General features: G+C 38.5%; 2 protein-coding genes across 11 annotated transcripts; one reads left to right on the top strand and one right to left on the bottom strand.

Annotated features, from left to right (window-relative positions):
* Positions 1-13,165, bottom strand: LOC117646807 (intersectin-1). Of its 4 annotated transcripts, XM_034388030.1 has the most exons (35): positions 13,019-13,165; positions 12,560-12,585; positions 12,283-12,439; positions 11,764-12,206; positions 11,462-11,689; positions 11,314-11,371; positions 11,059-11,226; positions 10,750-10,988; positions 10,521-10,671; positions 10,171-10,432; positions 9,782-10,096; positions 9,570-9,695; positions 9,349-9,484; positions 9,180-9,268; positions 8,925-9,076; positions 8,752-8,849; positions 8,512-8,675; positions 8,266-8,382; positions 8,089-8,151; positions 7,444-7,467; positions 7,053-7,196; positions 6,791-6,956; positions 6,546-6,710; positions 2,833-2,936; positions 2,639-2,745; positions 2,493-2,565; positions 2,211-2,417; positions 2,054-2,137; positions 1,821-1,976; positions 1,599-1,733; positions 1,250-1,487; positions 1,085-1,159; positions 676-753; positions 382-552; positions 1-310 (listed from the first exon to the last, which is right to left on the bottom strand). In XM_034388030.1, exons 2-35 carry the CDS (start codon positions 12,573-12,575, stop codon positions 156-158), a joined length of 5,064 nt encoding a protein of 1,687 aa, XP_034243921.1. In that variant the 5' UTR covers positions 12,576-12,585; positions 13,019-13,165; the 3' UTR covers positions 1-155. The 4 variants fall into 4 exon arrangements, with proteins under 4 accessions (XP_034243921.1, XP_034243924.1, XP_034243923.1 ...); XM_034388033.1 differs by lacking the exon at positions 676-753; XM_034388032.1 differs by lacking the exon at positions 1,085-1,159.
* A 472-nt stretch (positions 13,166-13,637) lies between these two features.
* LOC117647117 (mitogen-activated protein kinase kinase kinase kinase 5) lies at positions 13,638-24,208 on the top strand. Of its 7 annotated transcripts, none has more exons than XM_034388647.1 (23): positions 13,638-14,012; positions 14,521-14,578; positions 14,664-14,819; positions 15,047-15,150; positions 15,298-15,426; positions 15,514-15,777; positions 15,861-15,968; positions 16,055-16,130; positions 16,249-16,334; positions 16,428-16,495; positions 17,946-18,146; positions 18,928-18,966; positions 19,548-19,598; positions 20,068-20,132; positions 20,248-20,379; positions 20,517-20,680; positions 20,761-20,965; positions 21,054-21,322; positions 21,432-21,624; positions 21,755-21,838; positions 21,922-22,014; positions 22,101-22,227; positions 22,311-24,208. In XM_034388647.1, exons 1-23 carry the CDS (start codon positions 13,902-13,904, stop codon positions 22,420-22,422), a joined length of 2,895 nt encoding a protein of 964 aa, XP_034244538.1. In that variant the 5' UTR covers positions 13,638-13,901; the 3' UTR covers positions 22,423-24,208. The 7 variants fall into 7 exon arrangements, with proteins under 7 accessions (XP_034244538.1, XP_034244539.1, XP_034244540.1 ...); XM_034388649.1 differs by lacking the exon at positions 17,946-18,146 and adding an exon at positions 17,433-17,492 and having other exon boundaries at positions 13,639-14,012; XM_034388648.1 differs by lacking the exon at positions 19,548-19,598.
* Positions 24,209-24,280: the final 72 nt, after the last annotated feature.

Genomic DNA, 24,280 nt, shown 5'->3' with positions numbered 1-24,280 from the left:
TGTGTTTTTGGAATTTATTAACATCTAGTCAACATCCTACAAAATCTGCAAAATTTAATCACATCCATGATCCAAGTGGTCTTAAATATAAGGGAGATTACAAATAGCTGAAGCTTATGCTTAACTATAACAGTACAAAGAATGCAGAGAGCTTTTCACTGTTCTTTGCTAAACAGTCGTAAATCTAGTTTAACTTCAACTTCCCCAGTTTCTACCTCATGCAAAATCAATCGCTTAGAAATAGGCCCTGGAGTTTCTGAAGATGACTTCAAAATTTCAGAAACTCGAACTTCAGTGCGCCCTAAGAATTCTGCAATGAACAAATCTCAATCAAAACATGTTCACCATGATGCCAGCTGCCATTCAATTGAATATTCTTACCATCAGGGGTGAAGTGACCACGATCAAAGACAGTGATGCATAATCTGTCTTCTTGAAGGTCTTTAACAAGAAACTGCATTGATGCATTCCACTGAGGTGCAGGACCATTTGCAACAGCAGTGCGGTGCTCCTGCGATCCCATTGTGACTTTGCAAAATGCTTCACATTTTCCTAAAATACACAATCACATTTATTGTAAAGCAATGACAAAAAATTGAACAAAAATATTTTTTACTTCAATACAGAAAAGCAATATGATACATGCAAACTTTTGTAGTGCTTTCAACCCTGTACCTGAAGGCCTTACTAGAGCCATCTCATCCCCATGCAACACAGATATTAGAAGAGTTCCTTTGGGTGGTAGCTGGCGCACTGGAAATGGCATACATATTCATGCAATTATGGCACATACATCATGCTACGAAGAAGATAGAAAAAAGACAAAACAATGAAAAGAAAAAAGGGGTATGTTGAAGTAAGGCTGCGTTCCGTAGAAAAGCTTCAAGAAGAAAGTCAAGAAAAAAAAGAAAGAAAAACAGATGGTGCTGCAATATCTGGAGGGAACTGATATAAGTGCAAAGTGCAGAGCAAACAATGTAAGTTAACTTTCTTAATACCCTGAGTACCGTGCAAAGATTGTTCAGAGGCAAAAAATCAAGCAGCTCCTATCTTTTCCATGCTCAGATCTGTAAACAAATCTTACCCCCTGATGAATTTAGGTTTAAGCCGTTCATGACAACTGCTAAGATGCGTCCTACAGCGCCAAACTGAGCTTGTTCTGGGAGAGATTGTTTTATATAAAAACCAGTATTAAAAAAGTTTAAGAATGAAAGACTGTCTGTTAACTTCTACAGCCAGTGTCACTTACTGGATTGCTGTCTTCTTAAGTGACTTTGTTCATGTTCCATAAATTGACGCTTGGCTAAATCCAATTTCTTAAACCAAAGATTGCGCTCAGTGGTGCTAGGTGCTAGAAGAACGAGATTTGTACCAGCATCAATCAATTCCAGTTTAAGCTCTCTTCTCTCGGTGGCATCAACTGGTGGTTCTGTAGGTGAGATCTTTCCAGAGTTGTCAGCCACTTGGATATCACTCAATATTAGGGGCTAAAGATTAACAAACCAGACCAGATAAACCAATTTTTGTTGGATTGGCACAAAGAACATGCGTGAATGCAAATTTTGACATTTGAGAAGACAAACTGTCAGGACACAAACCTTTTTGTAGAGTTTAAATGAGACACTCATATTTTTTTCAAATGAAAATTGTTTCCCAGTAAGTGATTTTGAAGGCTTTGCTAACATAAGGAAATCAGTAAGAAGAAATCCCATCAACTCCTTACCACTTTTAGCCTGAGGGAGTTTAAGAAAAGGGCGATGTAAAGTTCATTTCTTTGAAACAACTACGTAACAACTGTGCTAACAGCTTGATGATATCACCTTTATGAGAACTCCATGATGAAGAAACTTCCTAGGCCCAAGTGAATTAGTGAGGGAGTTAAAGTCAATTTGTTCATTTAAGCCATCACATTGAACATTTCGCTGCAGCCACTCTAGGCGGTCTGAATTTTCTTTTTCCCGTACACCTTCATTAACCTGAAACGACAACAATCTTTCAGCCAGAAGCAAAAATTTAAAACAAGTCAATACTTTCAGTGCCAATAGTATTTTACCTGATTACATAATTCTTCTGCCTTTGATAAAGCTTCTTGAACATAAGAATGGTCTGGATGGTCTATACTTGTATAATGTAATATCTGTCAATAAGAAAAAAATCAACTCATTCTTTGCTATTGTTGATCACTAGCAAACCACTAGATCATTTCTTACCTTTTTAATAAGTAAAGGGTATTTGGTGATTCTCTGCATTGGCTTAATAAGAAATGAACTAAGAGGAAGGCCTTTTGTACGAGGGTCTCTCTGACATAATCGTGACACTTCACGGAAATCTTCACTATTTTCTTGAAGATCCTGTAGAGTAGACGCAGCTGTCAGCTGACATGAACAAAACCTCACGTAAACCTTCATTTTTGGCAGCTGTTGGAGCAATAAATCAATATTAGAATACGGAAAATAAGAAAAGTCCTTGTAATTTTTGCGCAGTATACATACATTTTCGCACAAAATGTCTCCAATCATTCTTATTACTCCACCAGAACTCATGTCTCTTCGAACTCTCAATGCTCTAAGAATAAAAATTGATTTTAAGAAATTGTCTGATAACAAAACCCATCCTATCGAAGTTTCTGTGTACAAACCTTAGAAACATGACATTGCAGACTATAATTTCTTTCCAATTAACAAAAACTTTTTGGAGTTGTTCTTTGCTGAGAATACCTCTCTGCATCAATGGGTTTTCAAATACCTGAAGGAACAAAATTAAATGGTGAAAGAAAATGATTTGACGCATATGTCTGCATGTTTGATTTAAAAAAAAATCAGTGTTCCTCACCTCATGTACAATTGACATATCATCAATGTAAGCTTGCTCGGTACCAATGAGTTCAGCTATACTATCTTGGCGTTTCCTCTCCACCCCACTTAAAAGGTTCATAGCTGTAACAAATAGAAACATGGCATAGCTGTAACTCCACTTGAGAATATGGAGGACACGCAATGATGTGGCTCACTAAGTTTTTTACCATCCTGGGACAGAATACACAAAAGTTACTAAATATCAATGAGGAAGCAAAAAACTTTCGTCAAAATCTCTAACGGAAAAACGGGCAGTTGCTTTTTTAATAGCATAATGGAAATAAAATTTTTAAAAATTACAGCAGCACTAACACACAAATTAGGGGAAACAAAAGAAAAGAAACTTTAGATGAAAAGCAAAGCAAGGGTAAGGATCACACAATTAAATGAAGCTTTCATAACTAACATAAGATGTTCTGCTTCTAAAACAAGCCAGGTATAAAAAAATAAAAATCAATATGCACTTTCATGCATAATTAACATAAACAAAGTAGTAGGCCAGAATCATATGCTTTCTAACAATTGTGGACTATTGCCTTCATCAGACTCTTTGACTTTCCCTTTCTTTCCACAGCGGGAAAATTAGATGAAACGAAATATCCAAATTTCTTGCTGAGCAGAGGACCACTAAAGATGTTGTATATTTATATAACTTAATTAAAAAGGAATGAAGCTTGCGCTCACACGTTAACATGCAACACTGGCAGGTGTCTACAAAATATATGTCTAATTTGAGGGTGTAAGAAAAGGGCTTGTTTACAAAAGAAAAACAAAAACAACTTATTACAGGGAAGCTACAAACAATTTTCTTGACCTTTTGTTGTACTTACATCATAACCATCATTCCCAACCTACACTTCATAACTTGGTCACAGAGATGAGGCCTGTAAGAAACTCATGAGACCACATAACATGTTTGTTTGTGGTTTTCACTTTTGCTCAGGGTGATGAAAGGGAACTTGAAAATGGAAACGGAGACAGAATGTCAATTGGGTTTATTGAGACGCATCACATGTGCCACACACATGCCACCAAGACTACAGTTGCAAATTCTTTCACTTGTTTACATGAGATGGAATGCAACCTTTACTAAAATCTATTAACATATTTTGCATAGAATAACTCACTTAAGCAATGGTCAAACTGTCAAAGACAAGAATACATTAGCTTCTGACCTGACACAGAAGAGAGAAGGAAAACTTCAGTATTAAGAAAGAAAAGAAAATCCCTTTGATGTCAACTTCAGTGGTAAAGGCATGAACCTTTGATAATTTTATTTATCCAGTGAAGTTACAAGACTACAAATTTCACCTAATTGATTACACAAAGCAACTTACATGCTTCAACCATTTCTTACATTTGCTACAAGTTTGTTGTAGTATATATTTGACTCCATAGCAGGTAAAGAACTAACTTTTAAGTGTTCATTAAAGCTCACCTCTTACAACCCTAAATGTAACATAAAGCTGATACCAACTGACATATCTCCTTTCTTCAAAATTTGGTGTGGTAGAAGCAGTATGAGGGGGTGATTCTTTCTATCTGGGAAAATATCATGCATACAACAATCATAAGACAATCTGAAACTGTAACATTTTAAATTCTTTAAAAATCTCTGACCTCAAAGGAAGAGCATAGTAACATTTTTGAAACCACGCACTTTTAAAAAGCTAAAATAAGTTAAAAAGTAAACAAAAATACTAGTCTCAGTTCATACTCTTTACATTGATTTACTATCTAGTATTAGAGAGGGGGAAAAGACAGAAATCAAAATAGAGAAAGATGAAATTGACAGGAATATCTTAACAGAATGCTTGGATTCACTTCAAAATTTAGTCGTTTCAATGTCAGATGTAAATTCATGGAAATAACTGCATTTCTAACCGGCACTTGAAACATAATGAGCATGAAATCTAGCAGTTAATGATGGCACTAATGCAGAAAAGCTTTAAAAAATATTTTATCACAAAATAAATAAACAAATGGCGCTGCACAACAAGCTGTAATCAATAACTACAGATAACAATCCAAGGGCAACTACAGTGAAAGTTGCTATGCACATAACTGATAGGAACTCAGCAGCAACAAATTATCTCTGAAAAATGATTGAAGGCCACAAACCTTGTACTAACCCTCACACTATACAAGAGGGGTAACAAAAATGCTACAAGAAAAATATATACAGATTCAAAATTTCAACTCAATATACATCTGATGATATAAAAAATAACAAGGTAAAGGTATATTATTAACAAAATACATACTGATGATTAAACAAAATCAACTAAGAAAAATCCTGGCAGATTGGGATAAAGTGGGAGGTGGGGGTTGTGAGTGATATGCTAAATGAATCTATCAATCTATTGGATAAGTGACAAACAATTCAGCGTACAAGCTCATATGATCAATGATGCACAGTACTATTCAGAGACTCTATAACACACCACCTTGCAACAAAACCCTGGCCTTTACTCAAATTAAAATTAATATACTGTAATTTGAATACAGGCCAGCAAGAACCGGAAACAAAATATTGCCTGCTCCACCACAAGAAACAGTAAAATTGTGGACTTTACAAAACAAGAGCAGGCAAAGTAATTAACAAATAATTAGCCTCACAAACATACACATCTATGAAACAGACTTCAGTAAGATACAGCAAAATAAAAACACTTCCTTCAACAACAATAACAAGTAACTCACAGGCAAATAAGTTTATCAATTCAATGTAGGCAGTAACAGAAATCATAGCATAGCCGCTTTACTAATTTAAGAGGAACAGATAGGATTTTATCTGAACCAGTTTACCTACAATTCAAATCAACAAACATTAAGAATTTGTGAATTGTCCAATAATTGGCAATAACAATTTTACTCTATTACTCCAGACAAGATTATTAATGTTCTTGAAATAGGACAAGTGTTCTCTGAAGCCGTGCATTTGCAACAATACACATGAGTTCACTGAGTATTTGAGAAACTACATGAAAAGACACAGAGCTTACTTGCGTAAAAGAACACATTCTGAAGACATCAACTAACATTTAAATAAAATTCAGCTGGAACGATTACCAGCCGACCATTACAAAAACGATTTTTAAACTCTCCTAATAATAGCAAGGTGAAGAGAGACTTGCAAATTGCTGAAAATAGCCTAAACACAAATGCCTTGATATCAAAAGTAACAATGCAAGACAAAGCACCAGTACATGCATGCTTTGACCAAAAGCAAAGAGTAGACAAATTAACACATTTGGAACAAAGAGACATCTACTAAAGCAGCTGCAGGCAGATATCGAACAGCAAATTTTCCAGCACAGGAAAAGGGCGAAGAGAAAGATTTCACCAGCTGATTGCTTTTAAAGTAACTGATACATGTTCTCAGGCTTAAATTTAAATGAAGGGTATACATATGAACACATGATACACAATACTATCATAATTTTCCTGCTAGGAAGGGTGTGGGCGAGAAACTGCTGCAGCCGCCATGCCACCCTTCAGGTGAGTCCCTCTGGTCAGCCCCTCTCAAATCCTATAAATCCACAACACAACACAAAAATGAAAGCATCAGGCTTCTTCCCATAAAAAAAGGTGGTTTGATGAAATAAACTGGCGTGATCTTCCAAGGAGATGATCTTCCTTCGCTATGAAAATCTATGTTAATCACAGAAAAGAGAAAGTTCTACTTACACAGAGGAGCCACGTAATTGCTGGGAAAGAGACCAGAGACACCATTAAGTTCGCCACGCCACCATGCTGCTTCCTCTTTGGCTAGGATAGTGATGGTGTCGTCCTTTTCAAAACTCAGTTCATCTTCATTTTGGGCAACATACTGATACAGGGCTATTACTTTTTCTGTAAAATAAATTGAAAATAATGATGACGGACTCTGAACAAAATAAGATTCATGAAAATTTAGTTTGCAGCAAGCATACCTAGTCCTGCACCTCCATCTCTGCACATTGGAGTGGGTGAGGGGGATGGGGAGGCAGCTGCTGATGTTACAGTTGTAGCAGGAGGTGTGTCTTGACCAGACTTTTTCTGAACTAATTTTACATAAGAAGCAGGGAACCATCCAACTTGACGCTTTTTGCCCTTTGCCTAGAAAACAAAGGATGATTCAGAGAAATTTTCAGATAAGCACCATTGAATCTCGATTTTTTAAAAAAATGCATCAATGTGTGCCAAGGACCCCACCTGCAGCTCCCCTTCCCACCAGCCAGTGTCAGTCTTCTTGCGAACCATAATAAGCTGACCTCGGTTCAAACTCAGTTGCTCTGTGCTCGTTGCCTTATAAGGTGCTAACACTGTTGCTATTTCAGGCTTTTTCCCTTTAGAGCCCTAAAAGAGAGAACAAATTCATGTAGCAATGAGGATAGCTGCTGGAAATTATTTGTTACAGGAAGGAACGCAGTTAATTTTACTTAAAATGTGTGTTAGAAAATCTAGTTACAGGAGTTATGTTGTCACAAGGCTCAGTTTACTGTTATACCTTCCCACATACACTTGCACTAACCAAACATAAGGTATAAACTTAACAGTGAAATTCAAATGAGCATGCACTTAAGACCAAAACATCTTATAGTACCTTAGGATCAGCATCCTCTTCAGCCTTTGACCCGCGCAAATAGAATGAAAAATACAGTCAACTACATAGCCAGTTTGAACAGTTGTGCACTACGCATTAAGTTAAAACAAACATGTGCATTACAAGAGCAATGGAAATTATATAAGGTCACAGTAATTTCTAGGCATTTTCTTTTCCTTTAGAGAATTCAGGAATTTTAGTGGACTGTAAATCATAAAAGATACCTCAAACTTTCATATAATTTCCAATGTACTTTTCAGGGAATATAACTACAAGTTAAAAATTAGCTATTGATTGCTTCATAAATGACATAAGTCCAAAATATGATAAGTTGGCTAAGTTCTAGGGCACTCCAAAAGTGCTCCAGATAATAATAGTTTGTTGTAAGCTAGAAAACGCTGCATAGCATTTAGGTGACATGGGATGTGCTAGGAATAAATTTTGCAAATCTGATCTGTGCATAAAGTGCAGAAATCCAAACAGACTCTATTACAAGCTGTGATATTGTCATGTGCTCTCTTTGAGCGTCTAAGAAAAATCTGTTTAAAATAGTGGAATTGTAACAAAAGGTAGAAAACCTAAGACAAGAACTACTCAAAAACAGAACTGAACACAGCTGTAAAATTTTGATCCCTAAGCACTTACCAGAGTTGATTGGTTGAGTGCTGCAAAGTCAGGAGTGGCTGGCTTCTCATGCTGAGGGAGTGACTGAGGGAGTACAGAAAAAAGATACAATACTAACAGTTCCGATTGAGTAAGTCTGAAGTAACAAACTGCCTTTCCTGCCAGGATTCACAATGACAAAGAAAGTTTGGAACAAACCTGCACTTCTGCTGCAGTTTTGGACATGGCCGCCATGACTTCTTCAGAAATATCTGAAACTGCGGGATGAGTAGTGGCAGCAGCTGCTGGCACTGATGTGGCAGTGCCTGCAGTGGACTGAAACACAACACACAAAAAAGAAGTTCAGCCATGCAAATTAGCAGTCACACTTTTGTTAGAATCGAAAACAGATGTAGTAAATTAGTTTCTGTTAGATCATCACCAAAACAACAAACAACAACTCACGTCAGTTTTTTGTACATAATTGGAGGGGAAAATGCCAGTTCGGTCACCAATGACACCTGTCCACCAATCACCATCCTTCTTGACCACAAGCATCATTTCACCTTGGCCAAAACTAAGATCACCAGGCTCTCCAGATTCGTATGGGTACATTGACATGTACCACTCTGGAATGATAAATAACCATTTAGTAAACAGTAGTAACTAAATTGTCAGTGCGCAGCGAAATTAACACAGCTTTACCTTGACCGTCAGCTGCAGGTGGCACTTGGGCTGCTGCAAGAGCAGGATCTGCCGCAGAGCCTGCATCACTAACATTCTCTGGGACTTCCGCAATACCCCTAAAACCAAGAAAACAAATGTCATACCAGAAATTGTACATTTAGACAATGCAACAAAATAAATTTGAGTCTCACTCAAGCCTTGCACTTGTGGCTGCTGCATCAATAGCTTCTGCAGATTCAGCAGGTGTGTCAATGGGCTCAACATAAGATTCAGGGAACCAGCCAGTGTGCCCTCGAATTTCTCCTGCCAACCACCCTGGCTCACCATTCTGAGTGTGTGGAACCTGCAGGCACAAAAACTTTGGTGTAATATGTTTCCACAGATATACAAAACAAGAGCAATCAAGAGCTACGCAGAGTGTTCAGCAAATTCCGCCAGTAACTAACCATGATAATGTCTCCTGGCTGGAAGGAAATTTCATCCTGATTGCGAGCTACAAACTCATACAGAGCCCGATATCTACAGAGGCCGCTCTCTGAAATAAAGAAGGAACCAAATTAAAGAAACAAACCGGAAAAATTGTAGAAGCAAAAGGAAGGCAGCTGCTCAACTCACGTGCAGGGACAGCAGCATCAGCTGCGGTGGATGAGTCATCATTCCATGAAGGAGCGGAATCCCACGATGAGTTACCCCACGCAGCATTTGCATCAAGTGGATCAACTTTCTTCATCTTGGACTTAATTTGAAGAACCTGTTAAAAATAAACAGAAAAATGAAGCAAAAATTTTCCCTTGAACACAAACCTAAACAGAAATAAACAATAACCAGGAGCGTACCTTTGATCTACGATCATCAAAAGTATTATAGAGAGTTTCACATTCATCTACCAGCTTTGAGAGTTCATTCTTGAGATCAGTAAGTTGAGTATTATTATTTTCCATGTCTTCCATCTTAGCTTCGACCTAAGAGTTGAATGAGGGAAAACATACATGTACAATAATGGGCCAGAAAACTTACATTGTTAATATAAAAATGGATAATATCATACCTCCTTTTCAAGATCTGCAATTCGGTCCCGCATCTGTTTTAAAGCAATTTGCTTGGCACTGGCAGCTTGAGCCAGAGCCTCTTTATTGTCCTCATCCTGAGCTTGGTTCATCTTATTTTTAGACTCAATACGAGCCTTTTCCTGACTCAACAATAAAAGTCGGTTATTCTGATCTTTCAGCTTGTGTTTTAGAGCTTGCATTTCACTCATTTGAGTATCACGTGTGCCCCGCATGCCATCAATGGTAGTTTTAACAGAAGACACATTCATTCTTGTTTCACTTATCTTAGTGGTTAATTCCTTCACTTTTTCATTCTGAAAACCATTAAAATTAATGAACAAGGACTAATGACTTGCAATGAATGGCATTTGTAACTGTAATTACATACCAATTGAGAGAGATCAATGCCAAGTTTTTGGTTATGAGCCTTTAATGACAACACTTTTTCCTGCTCCTTTTGTCTAGCCTGTTGCAGTTCTTGACTGCGCTGCTTTTCCCATTCCTGTTGGCGCTGTCGCTCCATCTCCCGTCGTGCAGCCTCACGCTGCTCCAGCTGTGCTTTGCGCTGTTCTTCTTTTTCCTGCTCCATCTCTCTTTGGCGCTGCAACTGTCTTTCCATTTCTTCTTGACGTCGACGTTCTTGCTCAAGCCTAATAAAATTCAATTACAGATTGGTAATAGTAACAGGTTTGGCAAGTAGTGCCAGAACACACTACAAAAAGAACAAAAATAAGATACCTTATTTTTTCTCTCTTTTCTTGTTCTTCTCTCTCTTTTCGTTCTCTCTCTTCCTGCTCCTTACGTTGTATTTCTAACAGAGACTTGCGCCTGCGGTCAAGTTCTGCTTGGCCCTTTTCGAAGTTTTCTTTCCTCTTGTCTTCAAATGTAACTAGAGAGACCCAATAATTTGATTCACTCACAGGGTTCGACTCACTTTGAACAGTAGTAAGACCAAAAAGTAACCCACCTTGACTGATAAGAGTAGCTGCAGCATCTAGTTCAACGCCTTTATCTGACCCAGGTGTAACGACGGCACCAGAGCCAGGAACACTCCCTTGCCTCTGCCGCCTAAAAGATGGAGGAATCAGGTCAAGAGGGAGAGCTGCTGGTATTTTCTCTCCAGCCTTAGCCATATCACAAAGGTGCAAGGCTAAAACAAACTCTTCACATGAAAGACGCCCATCTGAATCCATGTCAGCCAAGCCCCTGAGAAAATTAAGGAAATCAATTACTGTGTCATGTTTAGTCAAAACGCAACACAAGGCCCAGTACATACCAAATAGATGCCAATACACGTTGGGGTACTCCAGTGCTAACCATAATATTCCTTGCTTGAGGTCCAGAGAGAAACCCTGAACGAGCTCGGTCTGTCGTGTTGAACAGCTGGGTGTATTTCAACTTCGACTGGTGAGGAACTGCCCATTCAATGTGTGGATAACCAAATCTGGGGGAAAAACCAGCAGTCAAATATGAGGTTGAACCAGAGCTTATTATGCGTTGTCGCTTATTAGATTAGTCACGACAGTCTTACCCAAGATCTACAGAACCCATTCGCTCTCCACTGTAACTGCCTGTTGCACTCCCTGGTGCTGAAAGAGAAAATTTTCAGTGAAGACAATTTGACAGTCAAAACAGGTAACCAAAAGCATGAGGGAACATGAAGAATGAATTGACATTACCACTTGTGGGTGTGCCAGTCAGAGATGGAGCCATTGGTTTGTTCAGGTCCAATGGGGCAACGGGAGTGACTCCTGACACAGGGGTGACCCCTGGCATTGGAGTCATTCCAGGGGCTGACGGAACAACTCCAGGAATCATTCCAGCCGGGGCTGCTGGCATGGCTGGCATGGCTTGAGGCATTGCTCCAGGGACGGCGGCTGGCAGTACACCGGGCACCATGGGCATAGCTAAAGTCCGTGTTTTAGACATTGATCACTCAGAGAGAAACATTGTCATGCTCAGAAACCAGACGTATACCAACCTGTCTGAGGCACGGTGCCCGGCATCATGAGTGGAACACCCGCTTGGGGAACGGGTGCACTCATGCTCATCGGTTGCGTTGTGATAGGAACAGCCCCTGCTTGGATGGGCATAACTGCTGGTTGCACCGGCATGACCCCTGGCTGCATGGGCATGACCCCTGGTTGCGCTGGGGCAGCAGGCATGCGAGGCAGTGTGCCCATGTTCGGTAGTGGTGGGATTGGAGGGGCAGTGACTGCTGCAATGGGTGCAGCCATAGGAGCTTGCATGGGAGCAGATACAGGAGCTGCTGCAGGTGCAACAGCTTGGGTGAGCGATTGAAGCAGAATCGGAGGCAGAACTTTTGGTATTTCAAAACCACGCAGCTTCAGGTTGATGAGTTTGCAAGCTATGCTGAATTCGTTTATATTCATTTTGCCATCTGCATCTGTGTCCGCTAGGCCCCTGTTTGAAAAGACAGAATGTAGGCATAGCCAAGACAAAGAACAAACACAGAATCCATATACCAAATTATACGAACCATATTTGTCCCAGAACCGCCGGAGGCAGCTGTGATTGAAGTAAGAATCCTTTAGCTTGGTCTCCAGTTACAATTCCGTTGATGGGATTAAGTGACATGAACTGCTCCGCGTATCGGGCACGTTCCCTTGGTTGCACCACCCAGGCTTCCATGCCACCTAAAATTTACACAGCATGATCAAAAAAATTCCCCAAAATTCCAAGAGTGCTCCTACATTGTTCAAATCAAATCACAATAATGCTCCATGCAAGGAAATAGGTGCAATAACCTGACTCACCTGGTACACCTGCCATTTTACTAAATCTGTAAAATTTAAAAAAATTAAGTGAGAATTGCCAAGAAGTAGCTTTGGTAAAGATAAGATATTTAGAGCCCTAAGTTGAGTTGTCAAAACCATGGATCAGAAAGCTATCATTACTCACTATAGATTGAAAAATCCACAATATAGTGTAAGGGGAAGCAAATACTTTAGCATAAACAAAATATTGATTAGTGACCCATAACCTGAATCACACGCAGGACGAACGGAAACGAATTTTCAGAAAGGGTTTGGGCAGGACAATAACACATGTACTTTCGTTCAAAGCGGTTACATCGATTGATGACATTGCCAGGGGCAGCAAGAGTCATAAAATTTTAAAAAATAAGTGAAGAAGATTTGACCCACCCCCTATGAGGAACAATCTCAGAAGGCAATCATTTTGAAGAGCGACAATCAAAGAATATGTTTCCTTACCAAACTAAAACTTTTGAGTCATAATCCGACAATGACAATACTTCGTTCAAATTTCTCGTCTTGAGAGTCAGTCGGAAAGGACACCGACAGACAGGTTCAATCCGACAGAGCAAGGTGTACTGTCACATTCATTCAACGAATCGGGGCGGGGCGAGGAGAGGGGGAGGTGCGGCGGGGGGTTGGCCGTCACTGGAGCACTACCAACACTTCAAAATAATTTTCAAAAACAAGCTAGTCTGGCACTTTGTTGAGTTAATAAGAGAAACAAGTTATTAATTTTAAGAATCAGTAACTAAATGGGAACTTGGTGAACTGGTTTTAACGAAACCTTTCGTGTGAATACATCGACCGACAAATTATTGGATTGTTGGTTTAATGTATGAACTTCCCTACGCGCGCGAAGTTCAAAACTAACTCTCCGTTTGCTTTATCTCACATTGTTGAGATCTAACAGGGGAATGACGAAACAATACTGCCAAGAAAAAGTGCTTTATTTGAATAAACAGAAGCTTTTGAAAAATCTTTCCCGAAAAAGCACAACTTTTGACCTCTTTTGAAAACCTTGATCGCTGCCTTGTGGCCGTATTTTCCTCTCTCTCCAGGGTGTCCACTACTTCCTGAGGACATGACCAGCTTTCGAACAGTACACAGATCAGGTCAAATATTTTTGTGTCACATCTGCGCCACCCGCGCCTTTATGAAGGACCTGATCTCGATTCAGCTTGAATCGTCTTGTTTTGTAAAACAAATTTTACTTTTGTTGTTGTGCTGGCAGCCATGATTGAAACAGTACTCTGAAAAATGATGGCGAATTTTTGTGTAACCTACATTTTAGTATTATTTATATAGTATTTTGTCCAATATTGCTTTGAATTGTGTGATAATGGCTCTAGGACCTAGTGCTCTGACTTCTGACATCAGCAGAAGAAATCCTCAAGATGAATATGAACTTATACAAAGGATCGGGAGTGGTACCTATGGGGACGTGTATAAGGTGCGGACGAACAATATCTTCTAGGCTATTATTGTCCTTATCCACTTAGACAGAGAATAAATTTATTTGAACGAAGCAAAACACGCTACTGAACATGTTTTAGACTGTGCTAGGGCTGTGCTATGTTAGTCTTATTCAACTGGCATTGTCCTGGCTGACTTCTGGGGAACGAACCTCCCTTATAAAAACTGTTCATTGTTCTGTTTTCAGCTTTGTCTATTTATCAGTTCTTTCTGAAAGCTTAAATATACTTGTTTCCTGTCTTATTCCTATTTCTTGTCTCGGCTGTTTTCTTTCATTAACTGTTAAACAAGCCCTGAGAGTCGTAATTGTAATACGCTTTGCAATTTCCTTGATGCGCTCTCACATTTATCATTTAATGTGGCAAAATTGTTTGGCGTTACTACAGTTAATATCTGAATGCTGCGAAGTATTAGAGATAAATTGCCGGTTAATTTTGTAATTATAAAATTTTAGTTTGTGAGATCCCATTAAACTATGCTTTCAGGCTAAGCAACTGTCCACAAATGATTATGCAGCAATCAAAGTCATAAAACTAGAACCAGGTAAGGGAACGTTTTATAAATGTTTGTTTAAATTGGTCATCTGCTAGGTCAAGAAGTATAGTTGGTCATTTCTATTTGTTTCCAGGGGATGACTTTGCTGTAATTCAGCAAGAAATTTTAATGATGAAAGATTGTAGGCATCCAAACATAATTGCGTACTTTGGCAGTTATCTTAGGAGAGACAAACTATGGATTTGTATGGAATTTTGTGGGGGAGGATCGCTACAAGATATTTACCACAGTGAGTACATCCTTCTGTGATCCCTTTAACTTTCAACTCTTGAAGTAGTATGTAGAATTATTTTTTTGATGCGCTGGGTTATGCTGCATTTCTGAATGTTCTGGGATTGTAAGTGTATTGTCTTGTGTGTTTGCGTGAAGATTGACATTACATGTTCCTGGTGACTGAAACGTATGTTGCTTTTTTTTTTCTCATGGAATTTCTTCTTTTCTCTTTCCCGTTTTTAGTCACAGGGCCACTTACTGAACTTCAGATAGCCTTCATGTGTAGAGAAACTCTCCACGGTTTGGCTTACCTTCATGGAATGGGTAAAATGCATAGGGATATTAAGGTAATTTTTTCTACTCATTGGATTACCATTTTGGTTGTGTGTCTACATTTGCACAGTTAAATTTTGACTATAGTGCTTGTCTTTTTGTATTAATTTTAACCTAACTGTCAAAGAGGCCACATGATCACCCCATTTCTGGTATTTCAGGGTGCCAATATTCTTCTAACAGAAGATGGAGATGTGAAACTTGCAGATTTTGGTGTGTCCGCCCAGATTACTGCAACAATAAATAAAAGGAAATCCTTCATTGGGACACCCTATTGGATGGCGCCTGAGGTAATTTTCCTCTCATTTGTGATAATAACTATATGCTACAGTAATAAGATAAATGTATAAGGGTTCATGCTCATTCTCATTTTGTAGGTTGCAGCTGTGGAGCGAAAGGGAGGATACAATCAGCTTTGTGACATTTGGGCAATTGGTATAACTGCCATAGAATTGGCTGAACTTCAGCCACCAATGTTTGATCTTCATCCCATGCGAGCATTATTTCTAATGAGCAAGTCAGGATTCAAACCGCCAGCATTGAAGGACCGAGACAAATGGAGTCCTACTTTTCACAGTTTTGTAAAGACTGCTCTTACTAAAAATCCAAAAAAGAGGCCAACTGCTGACAAATTATTACAGGTATTTCACTTCTCCTTCTTTTCTGTTTTAACTTTTTAGTTATTATGTTTGATTCATTCGTATTTATGATTGTGCCTTTGCAGCATGTGTTTTTCCAAAGTGACATGAGCAAGAGACTGGCTCTTGAACTACTTCAGAAAGTTAATAATCCATCTCACATGTTCTCAGACTTGGAAGTGGATGATGATGGAGTGAGTTTTCTTCCTGTCCTTGCGTTTCTTTACTACATATGAGCAAGCTTTGGTTTCTAGAATCTTATTATATTTTTTTCTTTCAGACTGTTCTCAATGTACCTCAAAGAATTGCATCAAGACACACAGCTCGTGCAAAACGAAGACTATCGTCACAACAAGGTATTGCCTATTCAAGGAAGCAAAATCTTCCTTGATTTTTTTCTCGCTCCACTGTCTTTTTTTTGTAGCTTCTTATATCCACCAGCAAATTTAGTAAAATTATTTTTGTACCTGTTAGGCGGGAATGCTGAGGGAGCCAACCAACAGCCATCATCATCTAGGTACCCTGATTGGGATGTGATTGATGTTTTAGATACTCTTGATGTAAGTTTAAAGGAAATAGTTTCCAAAAATTATCAACTTAATTCTACTTTTTAATATTGTGTAATAGAAATAACAATAATTACATGTTTCTAGAATGACCCTGACTGTGATACAAGTAATGAGTGGGCTAAAGGAAACATCTTTGAAAGCGGCAGTGAGAAGTAAGTATCAATATTCTACACTTCACATGGCATTCAATTATGTATGTTCCTCAGTTCGAGTTTAAATCATCTCATTTGAATCCATGGAGAATTTATCAGGCTAGAACCTTCCCTTTTGTAGATGAGTATTAGATCCCTCAATTAAGAGTCTAGTTTGTAAATTTTTGCTCAAGCATTTTAGAGAGCTCATACTCTTTACTGTGAAAGGTCCCTCTGATTTGCTTTTTGCTCTGATACGAAGAAAGCAAGATTACCATCCCTCTTTTCTGAAGCGCATGTATGTGGTCTTAGCTTGGTGCATGTAGGGGTTATCTCACGCCCACTTCTCTGAATCGTGGTGCTCTCTTGATGTGTACACGTTTATCAGCACTTCTTGGTGATGTGGATGCAGCGAAGCAACGCATGGGTACCCCAATACAAGCTTCATTTTTACCAAGCTTCCCACAAAAGCTTAAGTGCACAAACCTTTTCCAATCCAAAGTTTTTAGAAGATGTTCATTATTTTTCTGAACATATTAAACTCATTGTCAAATTTTTAAAGTACCTTGTATATTCATGCCCTTTCTAGATTAAGTTTGTCAATTTTTTTTAATGTTTATTCCTTAAATGTTTTAGAGTTGTAGGTGTCCTCTGTGACCATGTATTTGATAGGTAGTTGGTAATGGAACACTTGTCTTGATGAGTGTACTGCTTGCTTGCGGTGATTTTAAGTGGTGGATCGCTCTGACAGGATGACCTCTTCAGACCTGAAGTGTAGGATTCTGCTTGTGTGTGGAAGTGAGGAAGAATACAATTTAAGTGTCCCAAGCGTCATCTCAACACTCTACATCTTCATTTCTAGTTTACTTTTTTTTCTTTTCTTAAATGGTTTAGAGCATAGCTTTTCATTCAGGTCTTTGCTGTGTTAATTGTACAACAGTTGTGTCTCTTCGTACAGTACCTCTCTCATTTATCCTCCCCAACACTCCTCCCTATCCTCCGGCAGCTTGTCAAACAGGTGTGTTTATTCAATTATCATTGTTGTATTAGCCTTGTCTTTGCACATCTGGGCCGTTTTATGATGCGTGTGCATGTGAATTGTTGAAAAAAATACCCCCTGTTTATTTGGACGTTCGAAAGTTTGATGCTGTTGTCACCATAAATCTTGGCACTGCTGTGTCAGAAAGGAAATTATGGGTTTCCTTCCGCATCAACGTGCACTCTTTCAAGTGCACATTGCTAAGAAAATTGTTAAGCAAATCACAAAATGTTTTCAGCAGTGGAATATTATTTTGCCACGTAGCACCCTCTGTAGATCCAGCATGTTATGTAGATGTGAGCTCGGACTTGGATCCAGGCCAAAGTATTTCCATGGCAATTCTTACCCTGACTGTCACCTTAACTCTTTCGTCCTTTCATTTGCCTTGTTCATAACCCAATTGTCCTGACAAATATATGGTTGTATACCTAGGATCAGTAAGCGATTTGGAAGGGCTACAAACTTTGCAGAACATTATGCAGCTCCTTATCCAGCACCCTATGCAGCCCCTCATGCTGCAAATTATGCTGCAAATTACGCAGGACACTATTCAGAAATGCAACGTCATGGATGCATGTGTCGTAAGTCCTACCTTCCTTGCAGTGGTGCATCTTTCTTTCAAATGACTTTAAGGTACAAAAATTTCATTGACAGTGAGTGGTGTGTCTACTGACAGTTTGAAAGCGGTTATTCCCAAAGTTGTTACGATTGTAACATAACCAATGAAATAACATGCTTGAAGTGTCCAGAATTCTATGACTCTACTTAGGACATATTCTGATCCCTCTTGTTGTTTCACTAGCTGGATGGAGGTCAATCAGACTGTAGATGGATGAGCCCACTCTTCTTACTGCACTCTTCCTTGCTTTCAATATAATTGCACATGATGTGACCATGCGTGTGGCTTAGTTCTCTTAATTTTCTTGGGCTGATTTCATGAGTTGGTTGAAATGTATATAAAATCTTCAGTCTATTTCTGTTCTCATCTTTTCGTTTTTGAAGTGTTTCTAGTTGAGCTTTAGTAGATAACATTTGCTTTTGACATATTATTTGAAGTTCTTGTGTAAACTTCTGGCATAAGCATATGGTTAGTTAATATGTAGTGCATGTGCCTTTAACTGTTTTTTTTTCTGCATGCTCCTGACATCTTTAGTAATGGTTTTGTTATGCCAGGGATCACCATTTTAAAAATACAGTATTGGACTGAGTATGTGTAGAAATTTCTTTTGAGATGGATGGTGTGTTTTGCTATTGCTGTTTGTTCACTGAACTTACTATTTTGCCCATCCTTGTACATTATCACAAAGAGAAAAAAAAGTGATAAATCTTCTCTTATGCTCTATTTGTTACATTTATGTATACATCCCTCCTATTTTCTTTTGTTTCAACCATGGGTTTTGTTCCTGTTGCGCAGGACTTTGCTGCAGTACATAGATGAAGAACTTGTTATGAGGTAGTGTATGATATAGTTTTGTTAATTGTTGTTCATGTTATATGTATCATCAATGCACAAAACTTACCTATTCTTAAATTAAAGAGACATATAATAAACTAAGCATGATATCTTTAGGAGCAAATTCAATCAATTGGAAGACTAATAATGTACTTCCTCAACCACAAAAATATAGAAAAAAGTTGAAGTTTTGGAGCCTTTATATTTAAACAAAAAACTATAGATGTAGATTGTGCATGCAGGAGTTATGCATGTTTGGTTAAGAAGCATGTCAATTTATGTAGGCAGTTATTTTCAGACAGTAAAATCCAAATGATTTGTAGAGGACAAGGCTTTCAAATAGTCTTTGAAATTTTAAATTTATCAAGTCTCAATTTTTGATCTCAAGACTTCTGCTCCTCTGCCATTTGCATGCACATGCTCTATCTTCTGTTCCACTTTTGTCTTTTTCTCTCTTTCATTTTTTTTCTGTTCCAATTTTCTCTTTCTTACCCTATTGTTTTTGAGGCAAGCAAGGCATGTTTCTGCATATTCACTGAGTACATGCACTTATGGTCTTGTCCACTCATCTTTGTTTGTAGGGGGAACTCCCCGTACAAGCTGTCTGCACAGGATGAGCAGTTTTTTCTGCAGTAAGTAGTAGTAGTAAAACCAGGCTAAACAGGCAAAGTCCATTTACGACCCTTAGCCCTGTTCTGTCAGCCCAGCTTGTTGAGCTACTTCCTAACCATGTTCATTGACCTGCTTTGGGTAACTATTTCTGCGGTACATAGTTTCATTTAAGTTCAGATGTCAAAGTGTTATAGTCGCGTTGACATCTGCTGTCTCTTGGAGCTTGGTTTTCCTTTGGTTTTGATGTGTGCCATGCAGTTCAGCTGTTTTGGAGGTCATGACTCCGGTGTGGTTTGATGTGGTTCACCCTCTCTGTGTGTATGTATATGCATGTATGTGCCCAATCAATGTGTGTATGAGAAAGATGTAGTGTATCAAAAATAGCAGAGAACTTGCCATTTATATGAATAATCCTTACCTCTGTGCATTGCTCTCCTTTCATGTTGGTTTTGACACATTTGGATCATGTATGCCTTTTTTGTGTTTCAGAGCCACCCTACCCATGGGAGAGTCTTCAATGAGTGGCCAGTACAATCAAAATTTTGCCACATCAGGTAAGTTTGTGACGTGATACATTTTCAACTAATTATTTTTCATTTTTGTAATTTTTGTAGGGCCATTTAAAACAGGTATTCTTCTGGTATATAAAATTTTGTCTTATGCCTTCAGGCACAGGTGGATCCCCCCGCCGCCATAGCTCAGTGGATGAGATTCTAGGATTGACTGCTACTCTTACATTGAATGGACAACGGCAAAGATCTCTAAGTGACAGTAGAGCATCTGAGAATAAATCAGTCAATGGTAGGAAAGTTGTTGCAATTGCAAAGTTGCAAAGTTGTTACTGTTTTTTTTTTTTTTTTTTTTTTTTTTTTAAATTTAAGTAGTGGGAGATATATATTATTATATGATGGTAATTTAATGTGATGCTTCACTTAAAGGTGATGGGGATGCTTCTGGTGCCCCTGTTGAACCCGACCTGATCCCTCACACGCCCCCGGTTCCTCCTCGGCGGAGGGACAAAAAGAGGCATACACCTCCAAGACCAGCTAGCAATGGACTTCCTCCAACTCCTAAAGTGCACATGGGAGCCTGCTTTTCAAAGGTATGTGAATCTCAACGGCAGCACATGATGCATTTTCAAAGTTGCTGTTGTCTGTGACTGTGACAGTATTTCTTTCTCAGGTTTTCAACGGCTGTCCTTTAAGAATCCACTGCACTGCAAGTTGGATTCATCCAGACACCAGGGATCAGCACATTCTCATTGGTGCAGAGGAAGGCATTTATAACCTGAACCTCAATGAGTTGCATGAGACTGCTATTGATCAGTTGTATGCAAGGCGCACAACCTGGATGTATGTCATCAAGGATGTGCTTATGTCATTGTCAGGTAAGTAAGATCATCCTATCCTAGTAATTTTCCTGCCAACACCCATTCTTAGTTGACTCAATAACTGTTGTGATGTACATTGTTGCAGGCAAGACGCCACAACTTTATAGGCATGACCTTTTAGCTCTTCACGGAAAGCAGTCCCACAGATTTTCAATGCATGTTAATAAGATACCTGAGCGGCTGGTTCCGCGTAAATTTGCATTAACTACCAAAGTTCCAGACACTAAGGGTTGTTCACGTTGTTGTGTTGGACGGAATCCCTACAATGGTTACAAGTATCTGTGTGGGGCATCACCAACAGGCATATTTCTAATGCAGTGGTATGACCCACTTAACAAATTTATGCATTTAAAGGTAAGATTCTCATTGAGTAGTGGGTGGTTTTTATATTCACCCCATTGTCATCTTTTCCATGTCTTTGAATATCTTGTGTTCAGTTCTAACTGTAAACTTTAATTTTTAGCACTGTGAATGCCCGCTGCCCTCACCCTTGTCTGTTTTTGAGATGATAATCACCCCAGAAATGGAGTATCCTATGGTTTGTGTTAGTGTGAAGCGAGGGTATCAAACTGATCGACTCAAACTTGATCTTATCAACATGAACTCTGGGTCAAGTTGGTTCCATAGTGATGAACTTGAAGACATGGACGGAGCCGGTGAGTTCTCTTTTTAGGCTTTCACTTCAAGTTTTGAGATGCTTAAATGTTCTTGTGCTTTAAATTTGCAAGCAGGACACTTAAGTGTTTTTAAATACTAAAACTTTTCTTGTTTAAAATAAATTTTTAGCTACTGTGATCCCTAGACGGGAAAATGTGAAGGTTGTTCAACTCACACAGCTGGACAAAGACGCCATTCTTGTGTGTTATGATAGTAAGTTGCCACTTTTATTTCCTGTCTTTATTGTTTCTTTTACACTTTAATTCTTATTTTAAAATGCCCTGTTCAAATTTCAGGTACTGTAAAAATTGTGACGCTTGAAGGGAAATTACGTAATAGCAGAAAACAAGTTTCAGAACTTAACTTCAGTTTTCGTGTTCAATCAGTTGGTCAGTGTGCTCTACCAGCCATCTTTATTTTAGTGAAGTGCTATTGTTCTGTTCCAATCTGTTGAATGTATCTGTTTGTCTTTCAGTTTGTCTTCCAGACAGCGTGCTTGCATTCCACAAAAATGGAATGACTGGACGCAGTCTGAAAAATGGTGAAATCACTCAAGAAATCAATGACCTTAGCAGAGTTTATAGATTATTGGGGAGTGATAAGTACGTTGCTTTCTTTGGTGTGGGTGAATTTTGTTTACTTGTAATTTTACAACATTTTAACCTGTGGTCAAAATGTGTTTTAGGGCTGTGATGCTGGAAAGTCATTTAAGCAGTGATGTCTCAAGAGGAGGAACCCTGACTGAGCCAGAAGGAATGGACCTCTACATCCTTGCTGGACATGAAGCCAGCTACTGAAGGCAACGGTATTCTGTCTGTGCTCAACTCCTGAAGTGGATTGCACTCCAAGGTCAATAAGTGCAAAGAAGGGATCCCTCTCAGCAGAATTTGATCTGCTAATTTTTGTTTATGCCAAAGAATTGTACTTCTAGTACTTCTACTTTAGGAACTGATTGAGGGCTACTAACTTTTAGCTCATCAAAACTGTCTGCTCAAAAGAAGAAAGAAAGTATTATTATAAATTGACTGATAATTGTCTAGAAATTTTTCATTGTATCTGCGGCCTCAGTTGGTAGGCTTGTTGAACATTGGATGAAGGAAGTGCAAAATAATGTTTTGGGGGGAACTTTTGTGTTTGTAATATTTCCTCTATTGTTCAATGCAGTTTCCATAGATTTCTGCTCCTAGCATTCATTTATTTTCATGCAAGTCTAGATAAAGCTCAGGGATATAGTTTGTCATGATGCTGCAACTTCTAGTGTTCTATTTTCATACCATCACTTTGATGTTCCCATGCTACTTTTTCAAGAAATTGTCTTCCTGTCCTGAATGTTCCAATCTCAACAATGAATTTTGCTGTATTACTGTATCTGTTCAAGATTTAAGCATCAGCCTTCCTATTCCTAGTTCACTCCAGGGTGTAGGAGGGCAATGTGTAAAACACAACCAAATGCAGCATTTCATGAATTTTGATTGTATATACTTAGACAAGATCATTACTTTATTTTTGTTGAAAATGAAATTAAATAAATAAGCAACATTATAAATCTAGGATAGTGGAAAAGGTATTTCTCAAATTATTTGGGGGATTCTTTGAGCGATGGTGTAGCAGAACCCCTTAAAGATAGATACTTGTCTTGATGCTCAGTGTAAAGATTACTATAACATTTATTGTGAAGCAAATCTCATGATCCTCAAATCTTATTCTGGAAGAACTTTGCATAACAGTGAGTGCCATATTGGCTTCTTCCAAAAACATCCAACTTCTGCAACTATTATCTAACATATCTTATGATGGTATTGCTAACCTTATATTTTTTAGACTTTCTGTGCCTGTAGATATTGTATTATGTATGTGTGTTCAGTGATTGCTGATGTGACCCCAGGGTCAGGGAAGACCATAACATATTAGTGTCAACACATGTAATGTTTTTGACAAATTTTAGGCAATGGTAAACTTTTTAACATCACAACTTTTCATAAGGTAGCGTATTCCACAGTTCATTTTTTTATGGCTGTGTGCTTTTACTGTTAGCAGCACTGTGAATACACCAAACCAAAAAATTTAAAACTTTTCTTTTATCATGTGCTCTGCAATTGACCGACATGAGACTTTTCCTGCATTTATTGATGTATGCTTAGCAAGGATTAATCAAAGTATTGTATGGCAGTAACTATGCAACCCCATACATTCAATATGTATTATCAGTCTATTGTTGGTTGAGCTGCTGTGCAAGGTTCAGGGTGTTAACACCAGGAACCTAATGTAATATCCAAGTCCATGAATTGTTACATTGAATGGCATTTAAATATTCTATGACTTGTGTAGGGTCGTCTTCAAATTGCATTTGTCTCTTGAGCAGTCAACAATAGCCATTTGTGAACTTTCTCTCCTTTGTGCTCTTTGATTTTCCAGTTGTCATTCCACTTCTTTTATTGATGTCTTTTTCTTAGAACCCTTGTGTATTGTTTTTATTGCAGTATGTGCGTTTGTGAAGTTTTAAAATATGAACTGAAGACTGTTTGGTTAATTAAGCCTCCCATTTGAATCATTTGAAAGAAATTAAATGTACCTTCTTTACTACCGCTGTTATTCATTCCCCTAAATAAAACCATTTAATTATGCTAAGGGAAAAAAAACAAGGAAAGATGGGGT

The sequence above is a fragment of the Thrips palmi genome, unplaced genomic scaffold, assembly GCF_012932325.1.
Source record: "Thrips palmi isolate BJ-2018 unplaced genomic scaffold, TpBJ-2018v1 HiC_scaffold_2, whole genome shotgun sequence".
NCBI lineage: Eukaryota > Metazoa > Arthropoda > Insecta > Thysanoptera > Thripidae > Thrips > Thrips palmi.
Note: the sequence above shows the minus strand (reverse complement) of the source record. Positions and strands in the feature narration are given on the sequence as shown.